Raw genomic sequence first — 17664 nt, 5'->3', positions numbered from 1 at the left:
TATAAGAAATGCAAAAAATACAGTTACGTGGCTGTATATTTATTACAATGTACTGTTCCGGTAGTTACCTCTCCGTAGCGTGACAGCATGGCCCCAATAGCCTCGTGCAGTTTCCTTATCTGTGCAGCGGGTCCTGTAATAAGAGATGTGCCGGAATCCACAATGGCCTGACAACCGTTGGCACAAAATAGGTTCCTCCCTCGAACAGTGACGCTGCAAAGGCACAAGGACAGACTTGTGACAGATAGACTTCATGTTAAGGACAGGCCCATGTCAGTAATGCCTGAGATTATTTACATGACTGCATGAGCTGGAAGTCGGAATGAATGAGAGGGGGGGCTGCTACGGATTGCTTTTTCACTGCTCAAAAACTGGTCCTGGTGGTCAGGGCCGCCGAGAGAGGGGGGGACAAAATTCTCCAGGCCCGGGCCACCAAGGAGGGCCCGGTGCCAGAGTCTCTCGCCCCCTCCTGCTCCCAGGCCTCTGGCCTACCCTCAGCTCCCTTCTGTCTGTCGTCCAGCCCCCCTGCATTGAACTCTATAATATTGAGAATGTAAAGAATAGAAAAACTACTACTACTACTACTATTTAGCATTTCTGTTCAAAGAGCTTACAATCTAATAGACAAAAAATAAAGTAAGCAAATCAAATCAATTAATGTGAACGGGAAGGAAGAGAGGAGGGTAGGTGGAGGCGAGTGGTTACAAGTGGTTACGAGTCAAAAGCAATGTTAAAGAGGTGGGCTTTCAGTCTAGATTTAAAGGTGGCCAAGGATGGGGCAAGACGTAGGGGCTCAGGAAGTTTATTCCAGGCGTAGGGTGCAGCGAGACAGAAGGCGCGAAGTCTGGAGTTGGCAGTAGTGGAGAAGGGAACAGATAAGAAGGATTTATCCATGGAGCGGAGTGCACGGGAAGGGGTGTAGGGAAAGACGAGTGTGGAGAGATACTGGGGAGCAGCAGAGTGAGTACATTTATAGGTTAGTAGAAGAAGTTTGAACAGGATGCGAAAATTCTTGAGCAGGCTTCCAACTACAAGCTGATTCCTCAGTGATGTCACAAATCAAATCAATTAATGTGTACAGGAAGGAGGAGAGGAGGGTAGGTGGAGGCGAGTGGTTACGAGTCAAAAGCAATGTTAAAGAGGTGGGCTTTCAGTCTAGATTTAAAGGTGGCCAAGGATGGGGCAAGACGTAGGGGCTCAGGAAGTTTATTCCAGGCGTAGGGTGCAGCGAGACAGAAGGCGCGAAGTCTGGAGCTGGCAGTAGTGGAGAAGGGAACAGATAAGAAGGATTTATCCATGGAGCGGAGTGCATGGGAAGGGGTGTAGGGAAGGACGAGTGTGGAGAGATACTGGGGAGCAGCAGAGTGAGTACATTTATAGGTTAGTAGAAGAAGTTTGAACAGGATGCGAAAACGGATAGGGAGCCAGTGAAGCGACTTGAGGAGAGGGGTAGACAGGGATGTCACCTTTAAACTAAATGAGGGGAGGTTTTTCAGACTAAGGATGTGTCAGTTGTGAGGCTATTTGGCAACTATTGCAATAAGCCAATTTGTCTTTTTCTCATTTCATGCTGTGAGTGAATGTGAATTGGATAATCGAAAGGGTGCTATGGAAAGATATGTTTGGTTGGTAGACAGAATTGATCAGGGGGAATTTACGATAATTAATTTTTATGCTCCAACGGGCAATAAGGGTTCTTTTTTTTCTGACTTGCTAAAAATTATTCAACAGAAAAGGAGAGGTGATGTTATTATGGGAGGGGGGATATGAATGTGACATTGGGGAAATTTGACAGGTGTAAAAGAAGGGGTAGAGATGAGATTATAGAGGTTGTCTTCCCAAAGCCAGGAAAAGACCCATCCTCATGTGCTACCTATAGACCAATAACTCTGCTAAACAATAAAATGAACATTTTTGCTATACTCCCAGCCAAACAGATTGGATAGAATTCTCCCCAAACTTATTCATAGCGATCAAACTGGGTTTGTGCAAGGAAAGGTAACTTGAAGATAATGTTAGAAGGGCCATAAATGTAATTGATATCGTGGCAAAAAGACATGAAGAAGCCCTGTGCGTCGCTAGAGATGCAAAAGCATTTGACAGGGTGGAATGGCCATAAGAACAAAGGCTGGATTTAGTGGTGGAGAAGGGCACAGATAAAGGTGACGTATAGGACAAGCAGAATTCCCCAGTAGGGGTGTAGGGAGAGATAAGAGAGCAGAGATACTGAGCAGCTGCAGAATGGATGCACTAGTATGTCAGTAAGCAGAAATGGATAGGGAGCCAACGAAGTGACGCAAATGTTTGTCAGCTGAGTCAGGATATAGGCACCGTACTTTCTGAAGACATGGAGGACCAGAAATTGAATCTGAGGTTTGCCTGGTGCTATGAATTTCAGAGGAAATTTGCATGGAAAGATTTTAAGGACCTTTTGCACTAGCCCCTGTGCAGCAGGTAGGCTTTGCCATGGCTGCAGAAGTTATGAGCTAAAGGTCTGTGTGTCTAGGACCACTTGTAATGACTGGATGGCTCTAGTAGCAGCCTTCAGACGGAGCATAAATGCTTCATTATAGCACCAATTTCTTACATGCTGGCTCTTCCATAATACAAGTCTACCTGTCTCTCAATGAACTTGTCTGATGCAAACTTTTCATTAAAGCTTCTCATGTTTGCAGATTTGTTTGGCATGGTGTAAAGAGTGTACTTCTATAGCCAACATGAATGGTTTTCAAGTATGTAGTATTTATTTATTTAGAACATTTATACCCCGCTTTTTGCCACTGAAAGCAGCCCCGAAGCGGTTTACAATGAACTGAGAAAATGATTACAATGACAGGAAAGGAGGTAGAGGAACAGAGGAAGAAGGGAAGGGAATAGAGTCTAAAATGGACTGTGGAAAGCCAGGCGTTGAGATGTATCAAAGTGGCTGGAACAGCTCCCAACAAGGCACTGTAGGGGGTCCCAGCGAGCGCGGACGAAGTGCCAAAGAAGCAGCATGCAGCCTGGAATTGTGTGTGTGTGGGGGGGGGGGGGCGGATAAATGGAGGGAAGGGGAGAAAGCATCCCTACAATTGGAGCAATATGAAGCTTCAGGAAGCGTGCCACATTCTCCTGTCCTTAATCTCCTGCCCTTTTTTTTTTTAAGGCTGTGGTGGATACAGAGCAACATACACCTGGCATTTCCCATTTCGTGATGTTTTTCTATCTAGCTATAAAAGAGTTATGAAAAAAAGCAGCACAAAACCTTAGCAGAGGCAACACAGCTCCACCAGAGCTTGGAAGAGTGTCCACACACCTGTCCATCTTTATTTGCCAGTAACCCTTCTCAGTGACCGGAACCCAGTGAATGGAACCCTTGTAGAGAGAATGGTCTATCCCTCCAAACAGCAGCTCACCACCATCATCGCTGTTTTCCCTTTTAGGAATTAAAGAAGAAATAAAATAAAATTCAGTTAAGACCCAGAGTAAGAGAGTCAATATCAGGACCATTTGAGTTATTTGTGTCTGCCTATATACTGCTCCAGCTCTGCCGATCACTGTTCCATGTCCTCCCCACCACTCACTGTCAACTTGACCATTTGAAGGACATCACAGCTTATTCTCGTTGCTCTATAATAGAGACTGTAACTAGGCTGTTCTGCTTCCTATGGTTGGTGACCTACTACCGGGCCCTATTCCTCTCCCCCCACCCTACTACAACTAAGCGTACACTGAAGGACTACCACAGAGAGGCCATGCTGGCATTTACTCTTCTTTCAGAAAGCTTCATGCAGTTGTACCACTGTTCCCTATGATTGGCTTTGTCACCACAAACCCAGCCCTCTCTGCATCAAGTCTCCTTATACACCACTATCCTTCTGGTCAACCTTAGTTTACCATCATTTCCGAACTCTTGCAATAGGATCAAAACCAAATCAAATGTTTCCATTTCAAATGGACTTCTTTCTACAACTCATGGACTATTAAGCTGCTGGTATCGATCTATAACTTGTTTGTTGACTTTTATTTTTACCAGTCTATGGGTAGTAAATGGAGAACAGACATTATGTTCCGTTGCTCATCCATAACGTCCCAAAGAGCACTACATTCACCAGAAAATCCTAAAAATAGACCAACCTTTTTAAATGAAAGGAAAACAGAGGTTCTTCCACCAGATTCTGACTTAATATGTTGTCAAATACTGGAACGGCACCAGCTACTGCTAGGGACGGATACCCCAGGCCAAGGACCCCATCAAAGTGTGCGAGAGCGAACGTCATTCCAGGCTCAAGCACAGACTCCCCAAAGTCTTGATTCATGATGGAAAGGTTGCTGATCTGTTCAGCCAGAGAAAGCAAAAATATCATATTTAGATGTATGAACTAGGCTTCACTACAATTGAACTATTTTAATGTTTAACATAAAAATAATCTTTCCATGAAATGATGCAATGCATTCTAGAGCAGAGAATTGTGATATCCATGTTAGTCCTCTTGGATATGTGGAAACAAGGGTCAGCCACCAAGCTGTTTTGATTTCTTTTCACTGGACTAATTTTTAATGTCTGTTGACAAGGTATCACCTACAACTTGGTGGTTATATTACATTTTATCTGGACTTATATCCCGCTACCAACTTTTTTTTTTTTGTTACATTTGTACCCTGTGCATTCCCACTCATGGCAGGCTCAATGCGGCTTACATGGGGCAGTGGAGGGTTAAGTGACTTGCCCAGAGTCACAAGGAGCTGCCTGTGCCTGAAGTGGGAATCAAACTCAGTTCCTCAGTTCCCCAGGACCAAAGTCCACCACCCTAACCACTAGGCCACTCCTCCACTGTTGCTACTATTTGAGATTCTACATGGAATGTTGCTATTCCAACATTCCATGTAGAAGTCGGCCCTTACAGATCACCAATGTGGCCGCGCAGGCTTCTGCTTCTGTGAGTCTGACGTCCTGCACGTATGACAGAAACAGAAGCCTGCACAGCCTTCTACATGGAATTTTGCTAGTGGAATAGCAACATTCCATGTAGAATCTCCAATAGTAGCAACATTCCATGTAGAATCTCCAATAGTATCTATTTTCTTTTTGTTACATTTGTACCCTACACTTTCCCACTCATGGCAGGCTCAATGCGGCTTACATGGGGCAATGGAGGAGAAGCCTGCGCAGCCTTCTACATGGAATTTTGCTAGTGGAATAGCAACATTCCATGTAGAATCTCCAATAGTATCTATTTTATTTTTGTTACATTTGTACCCTGCACTTTCCCACTCATGCCAGGCTCAATGCGGCTTACATGGGGCAATGGAGGGTTAAGTGACTTGCCCAGAGTCACAAGGAGCTGCCTGTGTCTGAAGTGGGTTCTAAGTGGGTTACAGACATAAAAAAAAAAAAGAGACCAGAACAAAATTCTGGGAATTACATAAACCACTTAAAAATTAACAAAACCTGCTTATAATACATATTTCTTAGATAAGAAAGTTTTGATCTTCTTTCGAAATAGAAGAAACGATTGTGAAAAGGAAAACACTCCAGTCTTGCGGCTTGAACAGCCAAAGATTTTTCAAAGAGCTGTAGTCTCCTTTTACCCTTAGCAGAAGGAAAGGTGAACAAAATCGGCACTGTCACATCTCCTAGTTCTAGAAGGGGCTGCAAAGCAAAAGTGGATGAGCAAATATCTAGGAACCGAGCCTTGTAATGTGTCAAAAAGACCCTTATTTCCACCAACTAGAACGTTGGCTCATCTCCCCTACATCTTTCATAAGGTGCCAACTTTGCTCTCCTGTTGCTCCTCCAAATCACTAAGCAATTGTGGAATGGGAGAGAGAAAAGCTCCCCTCCCCCCAACCGCCACTCTAAGGATCTGTCTCACGAGAAAGTTTGGCACAGTTAGCAGTAGTCATTGCAAAGTTGTAAGGGACACACAAACACATATACAAACTGAAACACAGATTGACATTCACCACCATTTTGTGAGTCCCTCTATTGAAGTAAGGCTAAAGAATGAACTTAATTGTAATGAATCAAATTAATCTGTATTAATCAGCAAAGCACAATAAACTAGTGAGACCCAACCTTTTTCTACTTTGCATCAATGCCAAAACGTGGCATTCTTCCTCAGCACCCTCATCTTCTCCTCCCCCTGGCATCACCAGCTTACCTTCCCTCTCTGCTCCTGCTATCAGCATTACATTTTCTTCCCCCACCCCAATATCAAAACCATCTTCCCTCCCCCTCCAGCATCCCCTTCCCTTGTGCCCTCTGAATGGCCTCCAGCCAACGAGAGGAATAATTTGTAGGGATGGACGTCAACTGCATCAACCTGGGAAATGTCCATGACATATCCCATATTTGCAAAGAATGTACTCTCTTTGTAAATAAAGGGCACTCCTAACAACAGCGCCTGTGAAATGGAAATGAAGGCTAACCAAAACAAAACAAGCAGTACTGCAAATTACACCTGAAACGGAACAAACATTTTTGGGATACTCACCACTAATGGAGGAGTAGCCTAGTGGTTTGAGCACTGGTCTAGACATCCAGAAGTGCCTGGTTCAAATCCCACTGTTGCTCCTTGTGACCTTGGGCAAGTCGCTTAACCCTCCACTGCCTCAGGTACAGACTTAGACTGTGAACCCTCCAGGGACAGAGAAATACCCAATGTACCTGAATGTAACTCACCTTGAGCCACTACTGAAAAAGGTACGAGCAAATTAAAATAAATAATAATTTGGGCAGTGCTCCTTCTCTGCCGCTGTCTCCTTCTCTGCTCACTTCCTTCTGAAGTTGGACCCTCCTGGGGGCTTTGGGTGGTTCCATCTTCAAAAGGAGGTGTCAGCAGAGGTTTTCTTACTAACTCCCCCTGCTGGCAGGAAACCATGAAGCAGGTGACGGATAGGGAGTGGGAAAGAAAGCAGCAGCCTTTCCACCCACACACACTATATAAGGCAATTCCAAGTTTGTATATTTCAAGACTAGTAAGGCACCTGTGCTGGAAGGACATGGAGTAACTTAAAGAAAAGGCGCCAAAATGTGCCAGGATGATGCGCACTGAGTGCAAATTCTATGACAGTTGCGTGCAGAACTCCTGTCGTAGAATACTAGCATTACTTCACATCATGGCAGCTCAAAAGCTAGTGTAGGTGCTTCTGCCCCCTGGGTTCAGATGAAAAGGTTCTGACCAGTTATTTCAGAGATAAGTAGCTTGTGCTCCATGCGTTTAAGTTCTCTTCCAGATGAACTGCCCATGACACAAGTTTGATGTCCTAGGTTAATGCCAAAGTCATCCAACCTGGTTAAAAGGAAATGTCTTTAACTAACGTTAAAAAAAAAAAAACTGCTTGGAATATGAATGCAGATCCCTGAGAGTAAGAGCAGCCCATTCACAGTCATAGGGCAGGAACTTACCTTCAATGTGTCTTTGCCAGCTACACCCAGAAGCTGCCCTGTGCCATACTGTAAAGCAAAGGATCTTCCTCCATGCCGATAGGACTCAGAGAGAAATGATCTGAACTTCTCGTGTAATCCTGCCACCAGGAAACAAAAATCCAAACTATTTGGTAGAAAAATGCACAATGACATTTCTCAAAAAATTTTGGTAATCAATAGAAATAAAAGAAAAGAAAACAGAGAAAAGAAAATAAGATGATACCTTTTTTATTTATTTATTTATTGCATTTGTATCCCACATTTTCCCACCTTTTTGCGGGCTCAGTGTGGCTTACAATAAGATATGAATAGTAGAAATACATTTGTAACAACTTGGATATGGAATACATTGTGCAGAGTTGTGCGAGACATTCGAATATCATTAGGAATATAACAATGGGACATCAACATAGAAACATTGGGAGGAGACAGTGGGACAATTGATTACGGGATGAGGGATCTGAAGTGGATGTATGTTGCATTGATGAACAGTGAGTATGGACTCTGTGTTTTGGTTCTTTCCGTAAGTTTGTTCAAACAGGTAAGTCTTCAGTAGTTTTCGGAAGGAAGCTTGTTCGTTAATCATTCTTAGGTTGCGCGGTAGTGTATTCCAAGCCTGCGTGCTCATGTGGGAAAAGGTTGACGCGTGTAGCGTCTTGTATTTCAGGCCCTTGCAAGTGGGGAAGTGGAGGTTGAGGTATGTTCGGGATGACCTTTTAGCGTTTCTGGGTGGTAGGTCTAGTAAATCAGACATGTACGCTGGGGCTTCGCCGTAGATGATCTTATGGACTAGTGTGCAAACTTTAAAAGTAACGCGTTCCTTAAGTGGAAGCCAATGTAATTTCTCTCTTAGTGGTTTCGCCCTTTCGTATCTTGGTTTTCCGAGGATGAGCCTGGCTGCTGTGTTCTGGGCTGTTTGAAGTTTCCTCATTATTTGCTCTTTGCAGCCCGCGACTAACTTAATAAAATGTATTGTTAGTCCAATAAAAAAAGGTATCATCTTATTTTCTTTTCTCTGTTTTATTTTATTTCTGTTGATTACCTTTAAAAGTGGACTAAAATGGCTACCACAGCTCTGTACTCAGAACATTTGTAAAACTAGGGAAAACCTCCTCCCTTTTCTTCTCCCTTCTCCCTTCCCCACGACCTTTCCGGTTAAGAACATGTTGAAAAACTTGCACTAAAAGCTAAAGTATGTACAAGAGGCAGTGATCACAAGAGTGCATTACTAAGATACTGAGAAAAACTCTTATTTTATTGCAGTTCGACCTTTCTGCAGTGTTTGAGACAGTAGGATTATGACGTTCTTCTATTTAAGTTGAGTTTGATTGGTATTATAGACAAAGTTTCATCATGGTTTAGAGAATTTCTACTGAATAGACATTATATTGTAAAAATGCATTATGTCATCTCAGAGGGCTGGGTACCCCCTTGAGGGGTCCCACAAGGACTCTCCACTTTTGCCCATTTTGTTTAATGTCTATGGGGCTCAGTTTCAGAGCACTTGGACTTACAAAGTTCCATAGGTTACAATATGTAACTTTGTACGTCTAAGTGCTTCGAAAATACGCCTTCAACAATGGTCTTTTTTTCATCTGAGATTCTCCGCATTAGACGTGAGCTTTTATTCCTATGTGGATGACATGTTCTTGCAGGTTCCAGTGAATGATAATCAATCTGTTACTTCATCCAATGTTGCGACATGTATTTCTATGATCGAGCATTATAGCTCAATACCCAGGTACCAACTCAATAAAGGATAAGACTATGTAACTTTGCTTAGATCATGCTACTAGCTCAATCCCAGATAAATTATCAAGAACTAAGGATTTGACTCTAAAGGTCGAACGTACCTTCCAAAGTACTGGGCTTCATTTTGGATACTGTACTTTCTTTTGAACCTCAAGTTAATTATATTGTCCAGACAGTGTTCTTTAAAATTCATCAACTACATAATGGTCATCATTAATTTTATGAAAAACACTTTTCTATTTTGGTTCAGGCTCTGATTTTATCTCTTTTAAATCATTGCACTAGTGTCTTTATTCATCTCTTACAGGTGCAGATGATCAAAAGCCCCACGCTGTTCTAAACAGCGCTCTAAAAATTGTGCTGCAATAGAATGGGACTTTACCGCCCCTATGACCAGAGATAATAGTATGCAAATTTAAGCACGCTATTATCTTTGATCATAGGGTAAAAGTGACAGAGGGCTGGAGGTTCATGGGAACCCCCAGACCCCCCTACAACTGAAAGGCCTTGGTGGTATAGTGCACCTGAACCCACATACCCCCACCCCAAGTCAGCGACACAGGGGCTTGTGGTCTGAAGGTATGGCAGACCTCCAGTCCCCCCCCCCAACACCCCCCTGACACAAGCTCATGGGGGGCTGGAGATCCAGTGGATCTCCAGCCCCCCTAACCCCCCCCCCCCTTACACTCAATTAAAAAAAAGCCCTGTTGGCCCAGTGGGCCGCAATTGCAACCCCATCCCCCCTGTACCTTAGTGGTGGTGGCAGGGGCATAGCCAGACTTTGGCAGGAGGGGGGTCCAGAGCTCGAGGTGAGGGGGCACATTTTAGCCCCCCCCCCTGGTGCCACCGACCCCCCTCCCCCCACCATTTCCAACTTTGCCCTCCCCTGCCGCTGACCCTCTCGCCCACCCTCCTGCCGCCAACCTGCTGTCACCTACCTTTGCTGTCCCTCGCCAGCAAAGGCAGGCGATGGCGGGTTGGCGGCGGGAGCGGGGGGTCGGTCGGGTCGTCAGCAGGGGGGTCCAAGGCCAAATCTATGGGGGCCCAGGCCCCTCTGGCCTCACGTAGCTACGCCACTGGGTGGTGGAGGGAGTAGCACACTCCCCTCCTCGCCTCAGCGCTGCCTTGAAAATGGCGATGCCCAGCCCTGCCCAGTTTCCCTTATATGGTAGTGAATTGCCACCCAGTGCATCCCAGGACCCCCAGCCTCTGTGTTTGACATGTCTGGGGTTTTGACAGTCTGTACCTGTCAAACAACAACATTTTAGAAGATTTTTTCACTAAAACTGAGCCTGCAAGCAGGGGGTTGAGGAAGCAGGGCAGGCAGCACAGCGGCGAACAGCGCTGGAGGAGGGCTTCTGCTAGCAGGGCTTGGAGACCCCCCACCAGCCAAACCAGCAGTCCTTGGGAACCCCAAATCCAATTTTGGGGGGGGAACTCAGACCCCCAAGGCCCCTCTGTGGCTACACCACTGCATTTACACCACATACTGTTTCTGTTTCATCTTCCTCGATCCCCTCTCCCCTTGCTCATTTATAAGCAACGCGGGGTATCTTACGGCATGCCTCGCTGACGCAATATACTGATGGGACCCAGAGGTTGGAAGATCCTGTGTCAAACACCACGGTGAAGTTCTGAGGTGGAGTTCCAATACCAACCACTCCATAGTACTGAGCCTGGAAAACAAAGACAGTCAAATTTCATGTTCAAGGCAAAACATTTCTGATCAAATCATGTAAATCCACTGCACACGGCCACTCAGCTTTCAGACACAGTATCTGGGAGTGAAGTAAAATCTGTAGCCTATTGTTCAGAAGTCTTCTTAAAGGAAGAAGTGCAGGTTTCCAAAAACTGAAAACCCTCTGGTTTTCCGTGTAGTTGCATTTAGGAACAACCTGTATAACGTATTTATTTATTTATTTATTTATTGCACTTGTACCCCACATTTCCCCACCTATTTGCAGGCTCAATGTGGCTTACATAGTACCGTCAAGGCGTTTGCCCAGTCTGTTGATAACAGATACAAGGTTGTATAGTGAACGTATGAGTTATAAGTGGAGGGTCGCAAGGGATGAAGATTGCGTGTTGTCCGGTAGGATTATAGTCATGCTGTGTTGCTGGGTGAAGAGGTTTACGTGGGGTCGTTGGGGTAGGCCATTTTGAAGAGGTTGGTTTTTAGTGATTTCCTGAAGTTCAGGTGGTGGTGGATTGTTTTCACAGCTTTTGGGAGGCCATTCCATAGTTTTGCGCTTATGTAGGAGAAGCCGGATGCGTAAGTTGTTTTGTATTTCATCAGTGGTCAGTGCCAGGATCAGATTTGAATTGTTAGTGCCAATGGGAAACAGTAGACGGAGAGAAGGTTCTTCACATCTACCACCCCCACCTATCATCCCTACCCCAAAACATGTCCTCTCTTGATCTCTCCCTTCACCTACACAGTTGTCCTATTAACGTAGAATGGACCCTGCACCTAATAACAAAATTCAGCACAGGGCCTCAAAGGGACTGCATTTCAGAACCATTGTTCTATCTTCTGGGACCCTGATTCCTAGCTGTGCTCTGCAGAGCAGAGAATACTCCGATGTCTCCCTCCTGCTGACCATGAGGCTGCCTGAGTGGAAGAGCAAGAATTACTAGTAGTAGTAGTAATTACTGTTGCTTGATCTCACAGGAAAATAAGACAACACAATGCCCCACACATACACACAAGCATGCAATGATCTCTAGGGAGAAACACCCTGACACGAATTCAGAGATATACTGATCCCTGGGGACACAGGATCTCTGTTTCTGAAAAGAACCAGCAAAATAATAACAGTACGTCGGAAACAGACAATTTTACAGACATTTGTAATCACTTCATTTTCCAGCACAATGAAAGTAAGTTTTTTCCATTGTACTTAAATGTACTGACCAATATATTTATCAAAATTATCTTAGTGGAGGAGTGGCCTAGTGGTTAGGGTGGTGGACTTTGGTCCTGAGGAACTGAGTTCGATTCCCGGCACAGGCAGCTCCTTGTGACTCTGGGCAAGTCACTTAACCCTCCATTGCCCCATGTAAGCCGCATTGAGCCTGCCATGAGTGGGAAAGTGCGGGGTACAAATGTAACAAAAATAAAATAGATACTATTGGAGATTCTACATGGAATGTTGCTACTATTGGAGATTCTACATGGAATGTACTATTGGAGATTCTACATGGAATGTTGCTATTCCACTAGCAACATTCCATGTAGAAGGCTGCGCAGGCTTCTGTTTCTGTGAGTCTGACGTCCTGCACATATGTGCAGGACGTCAGACTCACAGAAGCAGAAGCCTGCGCGGCCACATTGGTGATCTGCAAGGGCCGACTTCTACATGGAATGTTGCTAGTGGAATAGCAACATTCCATGTAGAATCTCAAATAGTAGCAACAGTGGAGGAGTGGCCTAGTGTTAGTGGTTAGGGTGGTGGACTTTGGTCCTGAGGAACTGAGTTCAATTCCCGGCACAGGCAGCTCCTTGTGACTCTGGGCAAGTCACTTAACCCTCCATTGCCCCATGTAAGCCGCATTGAGCCTGCCATGAGTGGGAAAGCACAGGGTACAAATGTAACAAAAAAATTAAAAAAAAAATCTGTTATGCAGGGCCTTTTGCTATCCCTTGTGCAGACCTGTGAATACTATGCAAACCATATTTAATTTCTTATATACCCCCTACAAGCCCAAACGCTATGGAAGGGATGTACATTCAGGTACAGTATGCATTTTCCTGTCCCTAAAGGGCTCACAACCTGAGTCTGTAGCTGAGTCAGTGGAAGGGTTACGTGATTTGCCCAAGACCCACAAGGAGCAGCAGTGGGATTTTGAACCAGCTTCCACCCTTGTTCTCAGCTCACTGCTCTAACCATGAGGCTGCTCCTCCGCTCCCAAAATGAGCAAATCCTTAACTACACAATGTTAAAACAATAGCAAAAACAAAAAAACAAACCTGTGATACCCTGAGAAGATCTGGATGAACGTATCAGCTCTTAGAATTGTATATCTGGTCATAGGGGTAAGTTGTCAATGGTAGGGGAAGTGAAATTCTCAAACAAAAAAGGAGGGTGGGCGGACATTTTAAATATCTGTCCTAGGAGAAATACAAAAATTAAATGCAAATTCCACACAGCTTGTGTGTGATACAAGCTCAGGAAGATCAGACTGCCGCTTGCATGTAAGGATCTGCAGTGACTTGGAAAATGGTTACTGCACATCCCAAAGTCACTTAGGCACAGATACAGCATATATATGACGAAACTACATGCTGCTCTTTCTACTTACAGAAAAACCACTTACGTTCATGTAATCATATAACCTTTCCAATGTCGATCCTGCATTGCTAAATATATCTCCTGGGAAGCACTGCAAATACTTCTGAGCAAAAATGCCTGGCTGATGTTGCTGCCAAAACTCCTCCAGCTTTTCCGTTTCTCGAAGCTGCCTCTGGATGGACTTGAAGCGGAATAATGGGATTCTGGAAATATAAGCACGATGCACCATCATCACCACAACTGCAGAACTTTTGAATATAACTTCACCCAGTTCCCAGTACCACCCCCCGAAATATTTCCCTTACCTCTCGATGGACTTGGCTAAATGGATGTAAAGGAGGGTGAGGAGCAGCAGCTTCATTGCTTCAGAATGTTCAGAAATGAATGGTTTCATCAAAAAACAGGGCTTTCCTTTTTTCTAATACTGCACACTGGGTCACAGGGTGCCTTCACTTGGGTCAATCGATGCCAGCAGGTCATAGGCTTGGCAAAGTCTTCATCAGGCAGCCGGCTCTGTGTAAATAATGAGGCATCTAAAAGTAGGACAAACCACTTCTAGAACCAAGCATAAATCAGGGAGAAAGAAGGAAATACACCTGCTCCGTGGATTAAAAACTCAACCTGTATATTTATTTATTTTCTTGCATTTCTGCCTGAAGAACCACAAGCAAAATATAAAAGCCTAATACACCCAAATTACAACAACTGACCACAGCTAGTGACAAACACAAGGGCTAACACAGGTGACACATGCTGTAGCAGGGACTTGCTTAGTTTCTCCTACCCTAGCTGAGATCATTTTCCTGCACCTTTTCTGTCTCCGTGTGCAATTTTTCTTAAGTTAATCACTCGTATTTCTATCTAAACTCCTGTTACTCTTTCTTATCTGTCTATATGTCCCACTTCTGCTTTCACCCCTATGCTGTCTATTAAGATGTTTTATTGCCTATCCTGTTGACATAGTAAGTAGCATCAGCTTATAATTGAAAAAGAAAAACGCCTATATTGCGACCCAAATCGGGAGATAGACGTTTATCTCACAAAAAAGAATAAAGCGGTATAATCGAAAGCCGAATTTGGACGTTTTCAACTGCACTCCGTCGCGGATGCGGACAAAGTTGATGGGGGCGTGTCAAAGGCGTGGTGAAGGCGGAACTGGGGTGTGGTTATCGGCCGATCACAGATGGGCGCCTTTCGCCAATAATGGAAGAAAAATATGCGTTTTTAGCGAGAATTTAGGGCACTTTTCCTGGACCCTGTTTTTCCACGAATAGGGCCCCAAAAAGTGCCCTAAATGACAAGATGACCACTGGAGGGAGTCGGGGATGACCTCCCCTGACTCCCCCAGTGGTCACAAACCCCCTCCCACCACAAACATATGCCATTTCACAACTTTTTATGTTCACCCTCAAATGTCATACCCACCTCCCTGGCAGCAGTATGCAGGTCACTGGAGCAGTTATTAGGGGGTGCAGTGGACGTCAGGCAGGTAGACCCAGGCCCATCCCCCCCACCTGTTACACTTGTGCTGGTAAATGGGAGCCCTCCAAACCGCCCCCCAAACCCACTGTACCCACATGTAGGTGCCCCCCTTCACCCCTTAGGGCTATAGTAATGGTGTAGACTTGTGGGCAGTGGGTTTTGAGGGGGATTTGGGGGGCTCAACACACAAGGGAAGGGTGCTATGCACCTGGGAGCTCTTTTACCTTTTTTTTGGTTTTTGTAAAAGTGCCCCCTAGGGTGCCCGGTTGGTGTCCTGGCATGTGAGGGGGACCAGTGCACTACGAATCCTGGCCCCTCCCACGAACAAATGCCTTGGATTTATTCGTTTTTGAGCTGGGCGCTTTCATTTTCCATTATCACTGAAAAACAAAAACGCCCAGCTCACAAATTGTCGACTAAAACATGGACGTCTATTTTTTCCGAAACTACGGTTCGGTCCGCCCCTTCACGGACCCGTTCTCGGAGATAAACGCCTATGGAGATAGACGTTTTCGTTCAATTATGCCCCTCCACGCCATAATGAGTACTGTTATTTGAATATTTTTACTGCTGTTATGTCTATTGCCTGTGTCTGGCTTATTATAAACATAAACATATTACCACCAATGCCCCTAAGACAGTGATGGGCAACCTTTTGAGCTTGGTGTGTCAAAATTCGCGAAAAAACCAAGCATAACTTGGGTGGTGTGTCACTTCGAGAAAAATCTACTAGGACCGCCCCCGAGCCCCCCCTACCTGAGATCGCTGCCCACCCGAGGTCGCTGGGCCCCCCCCCCCTCCACCTTCTACCGGGCCCAGAACTAACCTTAAAGCGTCCTTTCACGTCGCAGCAAGCAGCAGCAGGGCAGACCTCTCCTCCTTCCTTCTGTGCTCTGCCCTCGCGGACGTTACGTCAGGCGAGGGCGGGACACGGAAGGAAGGAGTGGCCTGCCCTGCTGCTGCTTGCTGCGACGTGAAAGGAGGCTTTAAGGTTAGTTTCCGGGAGCGAGGAGGGAGGGCGGACCACACTGCGGCGGCACCGCGTGTCATCAAAAATGGCTACGCGTGTCAGTGCTGACACGCGTGTCATAGGTTCGCCATCAGGGCCCTAAGACATAAGGCTAAAGCGGCTGGGGCTCTTCAGCTTGGAGAAAAGGCGGCTGAGGGGTGATATGATAGAGGTGTATAAAATAATGAGTGGAGTGGAAAAGATAGATGTGGAGCGTCTGTTTACGCTTTCCAAAAATACTAGGACAAGGGGGCATGCGATGAAGCTGGAGCGCAGTAAGTTTAAAACAAATAAGAGAAAATGTTTCTTTACTCAGCGCATAATTCGACTCTGGAATTCGTTGCCGGAGAATGTGGTTAAGGCAGTGGCGTTCCTAGGGGGAGCGGTCCGCCCCGGGTGCACGCCGCCGGGGGGGGGGTGCCGCGCGCGCCTGCCCTCCGTTGTTCCATGCTTCTTCTCTGCCCCGGAACAGGTTAATTCCTGTTCCGGGGCAGAGAAGAAGCATGGAACAACGGAGGACAGGTGCGCGCGGCACCCCCCCCCCCGGCGGCGTGCACCCGGTGGGGGGGTTTCCTTCGCAGGGGTGTCCTTTCGCCGGGGGGTGGGGGTGCTGCACCCAGGGGGCAGGGCGAATCAGCGATCCGCCTCGGGTGCCAGCCCCCCTAGGAACGCCACTGGGTTAAGGCGGTTAGCTTAGCAGAGTTTAAGAAAGGTTTGGACGGCTTCCTGAAGGAAAAGGCCATAGAATGTTATTAAATGGACGTAGGGAAAAATCCACTATTCCTGGGACAAGCAGTACAAAATGCTTTGCTCCATGGATCTTGTCAGGTGATTGTGACCTGGATTGGCCGCTGTCGGAGACAGGGTGCTGGGCTAGATGGACCTTTGGTCTGTCCCAGTGTGGCGATGCTTATGTCTTTTTTATTTTTTTTATTTTATTTATTCGTTTTAAATGTTTTATGTCTTATGTCTTGTTCTAGCATTACATCACAGCTTCTACCACTAATCCTTACAATTCTACCTCTACTACAGCCCCTTTCATTGACATTCAGATTCTATCACTAATGCACAGGGAGTTTGGATTCCTTTTCTTTCTTTACGGAACACAAGGTCCATTATAACAAAGAGTTTCTACCATTGATGAGCAAATTCTACAATTAATAAACAGGATCCACCATAAATGGGAAAAAAAGGATATGTTCCAATATAAATGTACTACCATTTTTGCCCGGGGTCTGTAACTGAGGGGCAGGTTCTCCCAGCATTACACTGTCTCTGTGGTTGAGGAATAGGCTCCATCACAGATGTATCATGTTATTGCAAGGCCTCTGTAACTGAGCAATGAGTTCTATCAGTACTACAGACGTTCTTCCACTAATCCACAGGGTTTATCACAAAAGCAGAGGTTCTTTCACTACAGAGCAGGTAATGCAGAAGTAATGAGATGGGGAAAGCTTGCTAGTCTGCATTGCCACTCAGGAGATAAGTACGACTTTGCTTTACTGACTCTTCACAATTGTCTTTTGGCCATTCTAGACCCTCAGTTTAATTGTCACCATGCTCTCCTCACCATATCGCCATCATCTGGCTTTAAGACACTAGAGCAAGGAATACTGCCAGAGAGTAAGGAAAGGAAACTTATATAGTGCCAATTGTGCACTAGATTATAGAACAGGCTCACTTAAAATGTATTTATATTTGCTCACACCTTTTTCAGT

At 45.4% G+C, this 17664-nt stretch overlaps 1 protein-coding gene across 2 annotated transcripts in view; it reads right to left on the bottom strand.

The window, feature by feature from the left end:
* Positions 1–17664, bottom strand: part of LOC115477404 (cathepsin E-A-like) — a 28651-nt gene that overhangs the window by 7237 nt on the left and 3750 nt on the right. For both annotated transcript variants that reach the window (XM_030214259.1, XM_030214258.1), the window contains exons 2-8: positions 13761–13968; positions 13481–13658; positions 10722–10839; positions 7391–7509; positions 4117–4316; positions 3296–3415; positions 69–213 (exon numbers count right to left, since the gene is read on the bottom strand). In XM_030214259.1, coding sequence (XP_030070119.1) covers positions 69–213; positions 3296–3415; positions 4117–4316; positions 7391–7509; positions 10722–10839; positions 13481–13658; positions 13761–13849 — 969 coding nt within the window. In that variant the 5' untranslated portion in view covers positions 13850–13968. The remainder of the gene's footprint in view (positions 1–68; positions 214–3295; positions 3416–4116; positions 4317–7390; positions 7510–10721; positions 10840–13480; positions 13659–13760; positions 13969–17664) is intronic.

Source organism: Microcaecilia unicolor, chromosome 9 (assembly GCF_901765095.1).
Source record: "Microcaecilia unicolor chromosome 9, aMicUni1.1, whole genome shotgun sequence".
NCBI classification, from domain to species: Eukaryota; Metazoa; Chordata; class Amphibia; order Gymnophiona; family Siphonopidae; genus Microcaecilia; species Microcaecilia unicolor.
This window is presented reverse-complemented; position numbering and strand designations above follow the sequence as displayed.